The following is a 16,191-nucleotide window of genomic DNA, read 5'->3' on the forward strand; positions in this document are numbered from 1 at the left end:
ATAACCTTGAGTTAGTCTTGTATCTCAGAGCTTTAGTTTCCTTATTTGTATCAGGAGGGTTCTGGAGCAGAATTTTAACTGGGAAATTTTCTGGAAATTTCTATTTTATTTTTCTCCATGCTCTCTTGCTATCCCCTAGAGGTATCTGCTTTAATATAGTTATGTCTCAATTTTCCCTTGTGAAATCTGTATCCAGGTACATTTTAAAAACATGTTTATTCATGGAGAAGTCATGGCCTATTAGAGAGGTAAAGAAATAAATTTAGTAAGTACAGTGTTTTAAGATCTAGAAAATGCCCATACATGGTGGGCAGCACAGTACTTGCTGTTTCATTCAGACCTGTTTCAGTGTGTGTGTAAGAGTGTGAGGGGGGTATTGTATGGGGGGATCACTGAGTAAGAAGTAGAAATTTCATTCTCATGGCCTAAATCAAGGAAGTTTAAAAGTATATTTTACAGTGTAAAGATTTCTTATTTTTGTCTAGTCACTAAGTCAGATGCTAGACAACTCATTCAAACCATGGAAATAAGACAGTCTCTCCAGGGTGGTCAGGCCCAACCACACTTTCCAATCCTTCATTATAAGAATTCAGGTGGGATCCGGGAGCACTTACCTGGATCGCTTAGAATTTTCTGGGTAGGGCCACTGTACTCTGTTCTCTTAAGACACAAATAGCCTGTCTGTACAAGCTACCAGTGCAAGGATTCTCTAGCCAGCCCTCTGGAAAGAGCAAAGAGGAGGGCCCAGCTTACCTCAAGGCCAACATTACAATGCTCAGAGGACCCTGAGGTCCCAAGGGCCATGCAGGACCACTGAGGAGCCCCTGCTATCCTGCAAAGTTCCATTTGGAAGGTGTTGATTAGTAAAACTATTTCCCCTTGGGATTGGCATGCTGGTTTGGCCCTTATGTTCTGGACAGGAAGGAAGAAGTAAACCCCCATGTGTCTTCTGCTTTGAACTTACAGGTTCCCAGGAGTCTCCAGAGTCAAGCTGCAGGTAGACCTTGAATGTTCTTGGCCTAGATTTTGAAATGTGAATTTCGAGATTTCCCATTTTGCTCTATTTAGATTCAGATGCAGGTGGTGGTAAAAAACAGTATGCATTCACAGCACACAAAGTGGTGTTTTGGTGCATGCAAAGTGAAGTGGTTAGATTTAGTACTTGTATCTATCACTTTATGTGTGTGATGTTGGTGTCGCTGCTCCCAGGCCTACACTGCCTGCTGACCTGAGGTTTACTGCGTGGGGTGATCACGGGCTATTTCTGGAAGGCTTTACTATCCTGGCCTAACTTCCTGGCTCCCCTGAGCCCTCATCAGTGCCTTCCCTTTCTGGTAGAGTACTTTAGCCTTGCCTCACCCAACTAGTCCTTAGGACTCCACAAGACCTAGATCATCTAGTTGAGCAGTTTTACCTCCTAGCAGATAAAGAAACGTGTTCCCCACTATCAACTTGGGAAAACAGTCTGTGAATACAGAATGAGGTCAACATAACAAGTCCAGCTGAGGCCTTTAGAAATCAAGGGAGCTAGAGACTGCCACTGAAAGAATACTTAGTGAACAACAGCCAGTATCTAGATACTACCCTGGGATGGGGAAGAGCCAGGAAGTCACAGGCCTCCAACAGCTCCAGACCCTCCATTCTAGAAGCAAGTGCAACAGGAAAAACAGCGTGTACAATGAGTAACTACAACTGCTCTTGGAAAGTCAGGAGAACTTGTACCAACGGGTCCCCTGTTTTGACACATCAGGAAATGCTTTTCTGAGGAAGCCGAGATAGGAGGAGAAAGAGTCATTTTGAATGACATGATGCTTAAAAACCAACCCTTATTAACTGGTAAGAAAGAGAAACAGATATGTCACATAAAATTTAGGATTTTGTCTTTGGTTGAAAAGACAGGTGGGCAACATTCTTACTTGCCACAGTGGACTACAGCTGATCAGGGAATGCTCCTCTACATAGAAAACCCTACCCCACCACACTGCAGACTCTACCTCTCTCTCTCTCTCTCTCTCTCTCTCTCTCTCTCTCTCTCTCTCATTTCCGTCAGGTCCCTGGACAAGGAACTCTGAGCTGCCTGGGTCTGAGGACATTGTATGTGACAGGGAGAGGAGAGGTGCCTGTGAAAGCCCAAAGATGGAGAGAAAGAAATCAATAAGATACCTTAATTTAGTCCTCACGACGTTTCTAAAAGTAACATGGATAAATGACTTGGCCTAAGTCACATGGCTGGTAATAAGCAGGTCAAGAGGTCAATCCCAGGTGTCAGCTCCCCTATGGCCCCACAGGGACTCTTAGGGAATGGGGTATGGCAGATGACTGAGAGGAAACACTGGGGGAGAGGGCCTAAGACCTATGAGCACCAGGGATGGTCAGGGACAACGTTTCTAAGAGTAACATGGATAAATGACTTGGCCTAAGTCACATGGCTGGTAATACGCAGGTCAAGAGGTCAATCCCAGGTGTCAGCTCCCCTATGGCCCCACAGGGACTCTTAGGGAATGGGGTATGGCAGATGACTGAGAGGAAACACTGGGGGAGAGGGCCTAAGACCTATGAGCACCAGGGATGGTCAGGGACAGATCAAATGATGTCATATTGGACAGGCCACGTATCTGAGGTATGCTAGGACAGGGACAAAATGGAAAATGGCTTTTTAAGACATTTGGATTGTCCGGAGGTGACTAGGTAAGCAAGAGAGGAGAGGAGAGGCAGTCACTAGAAATTCCTACCAGCAAAGCTACGTGTCCTAACTGTACCTGTCTTCTGAACACAAACCTGCAGGACAAAACATTCATCCAAACCACTGATACAGGCATTCAAAGCTGTGCAACCTCCTCCAACCTTCCCCTGCAGGCTCCATACACAGTCCTGTTAGGCTGGGCCCATCTCCTACCGTAAAGCAGACAAATGACTCCCAGCACTAACACTGTGTGGTTCCAGTCTCCACCCTCTCTTCCTCACACTTGGGTGTCTCACTCAGGAACCTTCACCCTAACCTGATTGTCCTAATTCTTTCTGCCTCTGTGACCCTTGACAAAAGATTTCAGTAATAGGAATCCATCTGCCATGGCCTCCAGATCCCATCTGGAAACCACACATTTCATTACCTCAGACACCAGCCACACAGCCTCCACACCTGGCTTGAAAGAGCTCCTGGTTAGCAGGATATAGTGTTCAACAGATAACCTCAAACCTACAGTCAGGACAATGCCACAGGATTGACTTTATAACTGAAGGAGCGGTTTGGTAGTGTCATCTCTGAATGCCCAGGATTTCTTCCACACAGGGCCTACTCCAGGCCTTCTCAATAGATCACTCAGGGGTTCATGAGAAGGACACACATCTTCTCATATTCCCAGCCATGAATTTTTTACACACTTCCCCCAAACCCTGCAGAAGTCAAGGACACACATCTTCTCAGATCCCCAGCCATGTATTTTTTACACACTTCCCCCAAACCCTGCAGAAGTCACCAGTCACAAGAAGCCTGTAAATAGAAAATGCATCCAAGGTTCCTTGAAGTTAACCAGATGTGCCCAGAACCAGCTTGTTTCATGCTGAATGGGAACTTCATGAGCTAAATCAATTCAGTAAAGAACTTGAGCTGTTTTATTATGGAGCTGGTTTGCAGTTTTCTTACTGACTTCCAGGAGTGACTAGTATAGTTGATTTCATGATAGTTTGATAACAGGTTGGTAGGTAGGTTTCTCTTCTCAAGCCTCTGCTTGCTGTATCTGCCCAAATGGCTCACCTCTCGGTGGACAGCAGTCTTTATTTTAACAACTCCAAGGTGAGGAAACCACTTCCTCCAGGGGCCCCTCCCCAGATCCCTGGCAAAATTCACCTTTTCCCTGTCAGGGAAAAGGACTTTCTCTCAATGTCAACGGCTCTGGCAAAGCTACTTCCCTTCTTATGATTGACCTCCAGTCCCTGTCCACTGCCAAGTGCACAGTGTGGGTCTGCAGTCACTATTGAGGAAATCTCAGGTGTCCCCCAGCATCTGTTTCTCCTCCAGATCCCACATCCTCTGCTCTCCATACTCCATGGCCTTGACCTCTCTCCAGGTGTGTGCCAGCTCTGTCTGCTGATCTGGGTGGGAAGATGGTTGAGTTGGGACCTTATTTCCCCTAAACTTTTGTCCTTATGACAGTCCTATCCTCTTTATCCTGATGATTCTTTACTCTTAAGAAATTTATCTCTTCACCAGCAACTCCTCAGTTTTCCCTGTGCATGTTCAAAAATGTCATATTTTCCTGTAATTGCATCATACCATATCAGAGTTTCACATATGGAATTCAGGGTGGGTTTAAAGAAGAGCAGTCACCGGGTTTGGTGGCACATGCCTTTAATCACAGCACTCAGGGGACAGAGGCAGGTGGATCCCTGTGAGATCAAGGCCAGCATGGAATGGTCTGCATAGCAAGTTGCAGGTGAGCTGGGGCTACATAGTAAGACCCCAAGTCAAAAACAAAAGCAAAGCAGGGTCCCCGAGGACAAGAAGTCCCATCATCGGCAATCCGATCAGTGCAAGCTCATTCTTAGGTCCCCTCTCCCTGGCCCTCAACTGCCAATTCTGCCAAGCCTATTTAAGAAATTTTATTTTCATAGATCTTTTAGATAAAGACCAAAGGTCATTCTCAGTCTTTTAACATAACTTCTTCAGGAGTACTTTTGGTCACTCTCCCTTGAATCACCAGTATCTGTCCCATGCTAGGTCATGTTCAGTCCTGCCAATTCTCTGTACAGATTTACTTTATGTAGATGAGATGAAAACCAAGCCTGCCCGGTGCTCACTGCACAAACCATTCCTTTCTCCCTCCTCTGTGTTCCTCCATGGTCCTTGGTGCCTATGTTATTTCCTTTCCTGTTAAGAATCACCGTTACCATTTTTCCACCCAGCACCTACTGTGATACTTGAAAAGATCCTGAACTTACATGGCACCAAGACAGGATGAGTGGTAATCGAGCAGTCACTGTCTTAGTTACAGATCAGGACAGAAACTAGCATAAGCCTGCTCTCCCACCAAGCCTGAACCCCACAGAATGTTCTATCATTATCTGATTTTTGTGGATAATTAGCTTGATCTAAGTCCCATGCCAGGTGATGGGGTGGGAGTGCAGGGATCAATGTGACTAGAATCTTTTTTTACCCAACTATTAAATCATGAAAGAATAAATTAATAATTTCTGAAATTTTCTGGGTTAAGATTTAGAAATAACTACTAGAAAAATGAAACTCATTGAAGTAAGTATCCCCATGTGATGTGACTCTCAGTCCAGTGAGTTGACAGCAAAGATGAACCATCATCCTACCTGCTTGGCTGTGACATTATCTCCAAGGGGGACAATGTCACCCACGCAGACAGCCACAGTTCTAGGCTGCTCCATCACTGAGGAATTCTGACCTACTTTGAATGTGGGGCTGGAACTGTGACCTCATGGTTGATAACTAAACAAACCGTAAGCCAGAGCATACAGGCCTGCTTGCTCCGTTTGATTTAGTGTGTAGATACTTTAGTTGGTAGACTCAAACTCTGCACAGCTACTTGAAATCCATTTGAATGCCCATCCATCTTCCTGTGTGATGACATGGCAGAAACAAGTTTTAGAATTTGGCTGAATGCTGTTTGGTTGTGATGGAATAATGGACAGCTCATTTAATCTCTCTGGGCCTCAGTTTCCTGGTCCAAAAATTAGAGAAAAGCAATGTATTTCTTGGAGGACTAAGAACAACCACAAATGTAACAGCCGACCTAGAAGGGAGAAATGAACAGCCTTACGGTGTGAGACTTGAGAGGTTTCTGGAGTCTGGTCTCCTCAGGTCCAAGTGTGAGAGGCTGGGACTTAGACAGGTATAGTGGTCAATAAAAAGTCATAGATTAGATTAGTTCTACATGAGAGAATGTAATTAAAATACTGAATCTTACTAATTATGCAAAGTAATTGGTTCCACTGTGACATTTCCATACACACATGTAATGTGCTTGTCCTCATCCTGTCTGCTGCTCTCCCCAGTCCTCCAACCCCTTCACCTTCCACGTCAAAAATAGCTCCTTTATCGTCATGCATCCACATCCCACATAGGAGAGACACCATTCAATACTTTTTAAGACTGTTTAATTTTCATTTTAATGATGATCTCCCATTCTATATTCCTTGGGTTTGATTCAAGGACTTTAGAAATGATTTAAAGTCAGTTTATTTGTTCATTTCTAGTTCTTACAATTAGCTCTATTTTTTTAATTAGCTCTATTTTTGCAGCTTAGTTTGGATATACACTGTTCATAACTATTTAATGTGGAAATATATAGACTAGAATTTTCTAACATTTATGGATTACTGAGTAGTACCTGAGGTATTTACCTAGTCTTCAGACTTCAGGTAAAATCACAGATTGTTGTTCAGTTGCTGGCACTGGTTGGGAGTGTTACAGGACCTTCAGGAAATGGTTATGGTTATGGGAGGGTTCTGGCACTTGTTGGAGGAAGTATTTTACTGGGGGTGGTTTGAAAGCTTGCAGCCTTCCTCCATGCTTCCCGTTTTCTCTCTGCTTCCTGTATGTGGATGAAATGTGATCAGCGCTTCTGGCTCTGGCTGCAGTACCTTCTCTGACTCTTGCTACATCTTCTCCACCACGATGAATGCTATCCCTCTGAACCCATAAGCCAAAATAAAGCTTGTCTCCCATAACTTGCTTTTGGTCATGGTGTTCTATCAGAGCAACAGAAAAGTAACTAACGCTGAAATCGGTACTTGGAAAGTGGGGTTGTCGCTGTGAAGAACTCAGCCATGTTGATTTTTAGAGGAATATGGAAGACTTTAGAGCTGTGGACTAGAAAAGCCATTGAATGCTGTCGGTAGAGTTTAATAGGCTATTCTGGTAATTATCAATTAATGCTACGTAGCTCTACAATGAAAACAAGTGATGCAAGAAGTAAATCATGTGCAGTTTGGAGAGGAAAAGCACAGTAGGTGGCTTAAGACCGCAGTCAAGCTGAGTGCTGATGAAGAGACTTTAATCACACAGATTAGTTCCAACAAAGAGAAGCCTCCAGCTCTGCACTAAAACATTAGAAAATGTGCCCTCAGGGCACGATCCAAGCTGGCTCAGTCTCTGACTTGTGACAGAGTACCTAACATGCTGCTTGCCCCTAGAAAGCAAGTGTATAGGACCCCCCCAACTTCTGTGTACAGAAGATGTTACAACTGTGGAATAAGGGTGCCAGGATCCATCCCAAGCTAGCAGCCAAGCTTGGTTTTGTCATCCACACGGTACTGGCTTTGGAGACTCAAAAGATACAAGAGTATGAGCATGATGGGTTCTTCGGAAATCCTCTGAGGCCAGGCAGATTTGGTACAGTTGGAGTCCCTGTGAGGAGTCCCTAAGAGGTAATTGTATAAAGTTGCAATGGTGAAGCCTGGGTTGCAGTGGAGATTCTGAGATATTGGAGATGCCTGAGCTGTTAGATATCTGCCAAGTAGGGATGCATACAGGAAATGAAATGAGCCCAAGAATAAAATGTATGTTGTGGGCATCAAATCTGGAGGGGCAGAGCCATCTAAGGCCATTGAAGCTGAAGGCCATTACCAGACATGGAGCTGCAGGACTTGGTGTTTGCTCTGTTGGGCTTTGATCTTGCTTTGGTCCAGTCTTTCCTCATTCTGTTCCCATTCCTCACCTTTGCATGGTAATGTGTGTTCTGTGTGATTGTATGCTAGAAGTACATAATTTGTATTTTTATCTTGCAAGGAGTCACAGCTAAGAATTTACCTTGAGTGTTCAAAGAAACTTTAGACTTTCAAAGAGTTTGGGGACTGTTAAAAGTTATGAGGACTTTCAAAGTTGGACTAAATGCATTTTGCATTATGATACAACCAAGAACTTGGGGCAGGGGGCAGGGACAGAATATTGTAAGTTGAATGAGAACTGTCTCTCATAGCCTTATGTATTTGAACATTTAGAAACCTGTTGGTGGCACTATTTGTTGAGGTTGTGGGGTCTTTAGGAGGTAGTGCTTTGCTGGATGAATTACATCATGGTAGTGGACTTTGAATTCTTACTTCTTGTTATCTCTATATGCTTGATGCACATGAATTAAATGTGATCAGCTTTCTACTCCTGCAACCACGCTTTCCCTCAGTCTTCCTTACCATGATGGACTCTTCCTCCGGAACCCTAAGCCAAAATAAATCCTTCTCTCCTCTAAGTTCCTTTTGTCGGCATTTTATCACAGCAGAGAAAAGTAACTAGTGTACGTACTACACTGAATGAGAGTGGTGATAGTACATTCAGTTGCCTCTTTCCTGAATTTAATGGAAATACTTTCAGCTTCTCCCCACTCAGCATAGTGTTGGCTATTCACTTGCCACACAGAAACCTTGTTACGTGGCAAAATGATCATTTTATTTCTAGTTTCTTCAGTGTTTAACAGAAATGGATGTTAACCTTGGTGAAAGTCATTTTCTGCATCTGTTGACATGCTCATGAGATGTTTTCCCATGGATTATATCCATGTAGTGCATTACATTTATCATTTTGCACATAAATAACCACTCTCACATGTGTATAGCAAGTCAACTTGATCATGAAGTATAAACTTTTTACTGTGCTGGTGAATTCAGTTTGCAAGCATTTAGTATATTCGAATGTATGTTCACGAAGAAAATTTTTATATAGCGTTCAGTTGTTTTTGTTGTTCTTTTCATGTTTGAAGCTGTGTTAATAGCTACTTTGGAGAATTCAGAAGTGTTCTATTCCTTATTCTTTTATGCAGTAGTCTGAGGAATACTGATGCGAGTTCTTTAATACTTGGTAGACGTCTACAATGAATCACTCCAGCACTGCACTTTCTATATTGGGAGACAAACTCAAGCTTCAACATTGCACATGTGGGTCTAATAAGGTTGTTTAGATCATCCCAGGACAATTTTGATAGGTCAAACATGTTGAAAAGCTCATTTACTTTTTCCAGACTATATAATTCTTTGCAATATAAATTTTCAAATATTCTGTAGCGTGTCTCTAGATGTCAGCACTACCTATTATGATATTACCCCTGCCGTCTCTAACAGGATTGGCTTTGCTTTCCCCTCTCTTTTAGTTACTGTGGCCAAGGATTGTCTATCTTGCTTACCTTTACAAAGAACCAATGCTTTGTGTCACTGATCATTTGTATTGTCGTCTCTGCTTCCGTCTATTATTTTCATCTGTGACTGACATCTATTATTCATTTATTTATTATTAATTTGAGATTCTGATTCTTTTCTAATACCTCCAAGCGCATCATTAGGCTACTTATTTCAGGTCTTTCTGTTATTACAACTTGCACTCACAGCTATGAAAGGACTTCTTTGCTGTACCCCACAGATGGTAGTAAGTACTGTCTCACCTTCATTTACTTCTGAGAAGTTTTTAACTATTATCCCCATTTCTTCATCAGTCTCCTGATTTTCCAAAAACAAACTGCATATTTTTCAATATATTCATGTGCTTATATATTTTCTGCACTTTTCCTTGATGTTACTTTTGTTACTTTCTAATTCTATTCTATTATGATCTGATAAAATACAAACATATTTCAGCATTGTTTTTATTTCTTAAAAGTTTTGGGGGGTATTCTTGTGCTATTAGATGCACTTGTGTTTATTTGATCTGTGCTACAGTTACTCTGAAATTTCTTTGCCTTTTTATTGGGATATTGATCTGTTGATGACATAAAGGTATTGAAGTCATTCACTAATCTGACTCTTGACATATCTGTCCCTTTATGTCCAAGCGTGTTTGTTTTATGAATTTTGACCCACCAACATCTGACACATATATCAGTCTTTCCATCTTCTTGGTAGATTGCCTCCTTCATAAGTACACAGTGGCATTCTTCATTTCTAATGATCATGTTTTGTTTGATGGATCCTAGGTCAGCTATAAAGATAGTTACTCCTACTTGGTTTTAGAGTACTCCCTCTATAACTATATAGTGACATTCTTCATTTCTAATGATCACGTTTTGTTTGATGCATAATTGGCATCTGTAAAGATAGTTACTCCTGCTCGGTTTTTATTGTATTTACTTGGAAAATCATTTTCCATCCTTTCACTTTCCATCTGCATGTGTCTTTGCCAGTGAGGTGTGGTTCTGGAAACAACTAAGAGCTGGGTCCTGTTTTTACCCCATGGGTCACTGTGTCTTTTAATTAAATCAAGGCCATTTATATCTAGGTTATCTTTGACAGATTATATTAATTCTAACAATTCTGTTAAGGTTTTGGTGGTTATTTTGAGTAATCTTTGCTCCCTTTCCCCCTTCATTCTTTACTCATTTACTGAGTTGAAAGTGTTTGATTCTTTTTTTGTGATATTTTTATTGAATTTTTGTGATTTTTCATACAATATAATTTGGTGGGATTTACATACCCTCCCCTATTCCCACCTGTCCTTCTTGCCCCCACCTGATTTAATGCACTCCATTATGTATATAACAAGGCTATAGGGTCTAATGTGTGCCTCTGAAAGCCCTTCATTGTGTGTCCATCTACTGGAGCCTGGTTAACCTACCAAGAGTCCCATTCCTATAAGAGACTGTCTCTCTCCCTCCCAGCAGTCTTCTGCTACCACAATTATTAGGTGGGGTTGAAGTTTCTTACACACTTCTCCACGTCTATGCTGGGAGTTCTGGTTTGAGCTTGCATGAGACTTGTGCACTCTGTCGCCATTGCTGTGAGTTCATATGAGTAACTGAGCAGCTGTATGGAAAATTTTGTTTCCTTGTGGTTATCCACCACCTCTGGCTCTTGCAATTTTTTTTGCCCCCTCTTCTGCAGTGATCCCTGAGCCTTGGGTGAAAAGTTTGATATAGGCATTCTATTTAGGATAAGCACTCTGCAACCTCTTGTTCTCTGTGTGTTGGCCCGTTGTGGGTTTCTGTGTTAATCAACATCCATTGCATAAGGAAACTTCTCTGGTGAGAGCTAAGAGATGCATTAATCTATAGGCATAACAATAAGTTATTAAGAGTCAGTTAAATACGATAACTATTTAGTAGAAAACTAATACTGGGCTCTACCCTACGTCCTGTGATTGCTTTAGCATCAGGTTCTTAAGCCTGATATCAATATCAGATATTAATTCCATCCTAGGAAGCAGACCTTAAATCTAAGTAAGGAGTGGTTGGTTACTCCCATGTTGTTTGTGCCACTGTTGTGCTGCTGGCATATCTTGCCAGTTCCATTTTTATTCTAGTTCACAGGATTCACAGCTGGTTAACAGTAATGATTGTTTTTTCATTCCAGTAGCTTCCACAGAATCTTCCAGCACAATGAACTCTAGCCAGTAGAGATGAGGCTCTGAAGTCAGCACCAACTTGATTTCTCCTTGTTTGCTCTACAGCTCACGTGTGTGGTATATTCAGCAATGGGGTCTTGTCATTCGGTTCCTGTGGGTAATCAAGAGCAGGGGCAATGACCAGTATTATTTAAGCATCTATGGGATCCCTGGTCAACAGCTTCTAAAGAGGGAGTCCATTCCTGGCATTGAGCTGTTTTTTATTTAGCCTATGAGCTTTAGAAATGACAATGTCTCTCTGTTATAGGATAACTCCTTCTCATCTCTTTTTATGATGTATACGTATGTACAAAGCTTCTATAGTGGTAGGCTCCCATGTGGCTTTTTTTAATGGCCCTAGTGTTACTTACCTCTCCCTATGCTCCCTCGTCTGTCCTGTCCTCCCGTTCCCTTCCCCGTTTAACCCTTTCAGGTCTTCACGTTCCCCTTTCCCCTTCTTATCACTCCCCACTGGATACTGCTGAAGACTGACCTATGGTACTTTTGAATTACGTTATTCTTTGATACTCTAAGGACAGAATAAATTCCAATTTCAAAAACTTTCACAATATTCAGAGGGTAACCACAGTTTCAGCCTAACATTAAGGAGTGATTATAGGATTTGGTGGAAATGGTGTTGGAGAAGATAGGAAACGGAGACTCAGGTCAGAAGGACCAGTGTAGCTAGAGGTGGGTGGCCAAGTGGTTCCTGGTGAACTCATGATGTGGCACTTCCAGTAGCATTTTGGAAGCAGAGGACACTGAGTCAGGGTTAGTAAGACATAGCAGTAACTTCATTAGGGAGCATATCAAGCTCCCCGTATACCTGAAATTTTCTCAACAAAAGAAACCACTCAGAACCCTGAGGCTCACCCTTGGCAAGTGACCTCTGCACCAGTGTGATTTTATTAGCAGTCCCGTAGACCATTGCTTGGAAGAGAAATTTTTCCTTGTGCTTTACCAAGTTGTCTGTTTTGCATTTACCAAATATCCCCAAATCTTTGGCATTACAACCAAAAGTCTAATGGGCGTCTGTACTCTTCTTACAGCTCCTGGTATTCTCACAAGTCTTGGACGCAGAACAGAACAGTACCAATGCCTCAGAAATGGAGGATTCTGTCTCCATTCCAGTTGCCCTTCCAATACCAGACTCCTGGGCACCTGTAAACCAGACAAGCCCCACTGCTGTATGAGCTGACGGTGGTTGGAAGAAGGAACACGGAAGACCAAGTGAAGGATGTAAAATTAGTATTTTAATAAAGGAAACATTTTTTGAAGCCTACCTACTTCAGATCAAAATGAATCTTATGTATCCGTTTAGAAGAGGCCAAGATAATTGTAGGCTAGGTCATGGAGCCTGGAGCAGAAGGTGGTAAAATCCACAAAGCCTGACTTGTCCTGAGTAATGAGGACCATGATCTGAGTGATATCACCTTTACTTGATTTCACCACCAAAGTACAGGTGTCCAGTGGAGATGGGTCACAAGGGACTGTGGAGAGTGAACACGGCTGCCAAGCCTCCTGGGGCCTGAAAGAAAATGATTCCCCTTTCAGGGTGTCATCCGTTTGCTCAGTTAGGCTCCACCTGCAGGTCCAGCACTGCCTCATCTTCCTACGGGACTTTGGGCCTTAGTATCAGAACCTCATTTAAAACCATAAATTAATCCTCCCAAAGCCTCATCTGCCAGAGGTAAAGCCTGGGTTTCTACATATCATTTATTTTATTCAGCCACAATTTAAGATCCCAGATACATATCATAAAGTTCTGCCGGAAGTCTGCCACATCCGCTTTTCAGGTCCTTTTTACTGTTGTCTTTGCAAACACCATTGAGTGTAGAAAAGCAGGTCACATTGAGTTTTCCCCCAACAAATCTTTTTCTTCTCCTGATGGCATACGTGATACTCTTGTTTCCTTAATCTGCCACCAAAACTGTAGATGGTATTGACTGCACCTAGGCTTTCTCACAGTCCATACACAGTGGTTTAATTAGGTGCATGCAATCTCCTCCTCAGTCTGAAAACCTAAGTGACAAACCAGGACAGTTCCTCTCTGAGAAAGAACCCACGTTCCTTGCCCCCCCCATGGACTGCTGATTTCAGATAAACCATTTGCACTGATAATGAGGTGCTCTGTAGTTGGATGGCCAAGTGGTCTGGTAGGTTACATAACCCTCTGTTCCTGGTTGGCAGCACAGGTCACATAGTGATGTGTTGAGCCACTGACAATAGGAAAAGATTAGCTACATGGGTTTTTAGTAGTATACAGGTACATCCCCGGGCAGATCTGTCTGACCTTCCTCTTACCCTCATGAATATTTGCCTCCCCTTCAAAGGATCCTGCGAGTGTAAACTAGGTTTGGTCTGATAACTGATTGTAAAACACTATCTTTCTGTTTTAATTATTCAAAAACACTTTTGCTCATTTGACTTAGAAATTATCTGCTTATATAGATGACAACTGAAGTAAAATTAAAAGAACACGTCTTTAAGAATATCAGGATTGACATAAATAAATAAAAGCTGATTATTACAATGGGAATAGTGTTGCAGTAATAGAATCACAAACATCACAGTAAACCTCGAATACAGCTGATGAAGGTGAATTGAGGGGAAGATTGTACAGATTAAAATGAGGAGAATTGCACCCAACATTTTGAAACACCAGGCTGGGCTGGTGCAGTAGCTGCCAGGCTCAAGGCAGGCCTGGCAGCCTGGGGGCCGTGGCTTGGGCAGACAACGTTCTAGAGAACTCAATGACCATGGTCACATTATGTGTTCATAATCCAGCCTTAAACATACCATTGCTGGGCAGACGTCCCTTCTGAATTAGGTCGTGGTGGCCTCCGTTTTAGCTGGTTATTATGACAGAGTCTATTGTGATAATTACTGCCAGGCTTTGTGACTATGATTCTTTCTTATAACCACCTCATCTTATTCATAGTTTTGGTACTGTTGACCAAAATGGCTACTTTGGCTATCCTTTCAATTTTGTTCAAACACAGTTCTGAGAAGAGCTGTGCAGTCATCCTGCTCATGTCACTTCCAAGACTTCACAGTTTACTGCTCATATCACAGATGTCCCTGGGTGAGGCCACTCTCATTTCCACACTGACTCTGTTGTCCATTTTAGTGACCTACTTAGTGACCTAATCTCCATTGCATTCAACCACTTGGCCCTTGGTATCCAAGATCCAATCATCCTCATTACATTTTGGTTTCCAAATACAGTGGACACATTTCCCAACATAAATTCTGATCTACAACATCACAGTCACTTTATTTGCTAAGGATTCTGTGTATGCTGAATACTTTTAGTTATCACCCTGACATACCTGGATAGAGGGAGACTCTATTGTGGAATTGCTTCCATTGGATTGGCCTGTGGCCATGTCTGTGAGTGGACAGTGCCACCCCTCGGCAGGTGGTCCTGTGCTGTATAAGAAAGCTGGCTGAGCTCAGGCCAGGGGAGCAAGCCAGTGAGCAGCGTTCCTCCACAGCCTGTGCTCCAGGATCCTGCCCTGAGTTCCTGCCTTGGTTTCCCTTGATGATGAACTATGCTGTAAATCAAATAAACCCTTTCCTCCCCCAAGTTAGTTTTGGTTAGAGTGTTTCGTCACAGCGATTGAAGGCAAACTAGGATGCTGTAACGTCCTTCACAACTTTATTCCTTAGTTGACAAAAAAGGATTCTCCTCTAGACACCCCTAGTGCTGCTGTGCAGAGCGAGTTAGAGAACTGTGAGTGAAAACCCATTCCCTCATTCCAATAACCCTAAGTCCAACCCCTTCCCTCATACTGACCCCAAACAGAGCATGTGTTTCTAGTTTACTTCCTCTCTATCCACTTTCCCACCATAACAGCACTTTTGGACTCCCTAAGTTATACGAAATGCAGATCTCTGCTTAGCAGACCATCTAGCTCTGTCTGGACTTGCCCAACATTGTGTATGTTCTGTGATCCTCCTGGGACATCTACTGGGACACCCATTTCCAAAAATATTTGTTTGTGCAAATTAGAAAATTGAAGTAAATCATTTAGAGGACAGTGCACCTCCACATGGGCCATAATTTTGTCCTGCCTTCAGGGTTCTGTAGTGATTCTAGTTCACAACCATCTAGAAGCAAAAAGGGGCTGAGGAAACAAGGGAGTGTACCACGTGGCATTCAACTCGGGAGGCACAATCACCATTCTCTAAGGAAGTGTGTTATTGACTTCATTAGACAGATTGCGATATTTGTCTCCTGCCAAAGTTTCCCAGAATGAGAACTGCAGTGTCTCTAGCCTCATCTGTGTGTGGCACCAACCTATGTTGTACGTTTCAGAAACATGATCCTTCCCTATTTCTGTTCTAAGTTTAATCACTGACACATGTGAGTGTGGAGATTCAACTTATATTTCACGTCAGCCATTTACAGGATGAGATCCTGGATCTGAGTTTCAGAAATCTCAGACATGGTTTTACATGAAACACAAAATCAACTGAAACTGCGTTAAGTACTTATATATAAAACCCAAACCTCTAAAATTATTAGAAGAAAACTCTATAACATGAGTGTGAGCAACAATTTCTTGGCTATGACCTTAACATATAGACTACAATAACAAAAACAGAAAACTGAGTAATTTTAAACTCAGAAGCTCCTGCCTAGTAGAGGAACAAAAAAAAAAAAAAGAGAAAACCCAAAGAGTAACAGAAAAAAATTCAAATCGTACATAAATATGTAAGTAACTAAAACAACTGAATCAAACAACAACAATGCCCAGTTTAAAACTGGCAAAGCGGACGGGGGAGATGTCTCAGTAGATCAGAACTTTTCCTGCGTAGGCTCAAGGACCTCAGTCTGAATCACCAGCACCCCGCATTTAAAA

The 16,191-nt window shown here is 42.4% G+C and overlaps 1 protein-coding gene across 1 annotated transcript in view; it reads left to right on the forward strand.

Annotated features, from left to right (window-relative positions):
• Defb1 (defensin beta 1) overlaps nucleotides 1-12,605 on the forward strand; it is a 13,636-nt gene extending 1,031 nt beyond the window's left edge. The window contains exon 2 of the mRNA XM_008847191.3: nucleotides 12,373-12,605. Coding sequence (XP_008845413.1) covers nucleotides 12,373-12,521 — 149 coding nt within the window. The 3' untranslated portion in view covers nucleotides 12,522-12,605. The remainder of the gene's footprint in view (nucleotides 1-12,372) is intronic.
• The last annotated feature ends 3,586 nt before the right edge of the window (nucleotides 12,606-16,191 follow it).

The sequence above is a fragment of the Nannospalax galili genome, unplaced genomic scaffold (assembly GCF_000622305.1).
Source record: "Nannospalax galili isolate Female #2095 unplaced genomic scaffold, S.galili_v1.0 scaffold1483, whole genome shotgun sequence".
NCBI classification, from domain to species: domain Eukaryota; kingdom Metazoa; phylum Chordata; class Mammalia; order Rodentia; family Spalacidae; genus Nannospalax; species Nannospalax galili.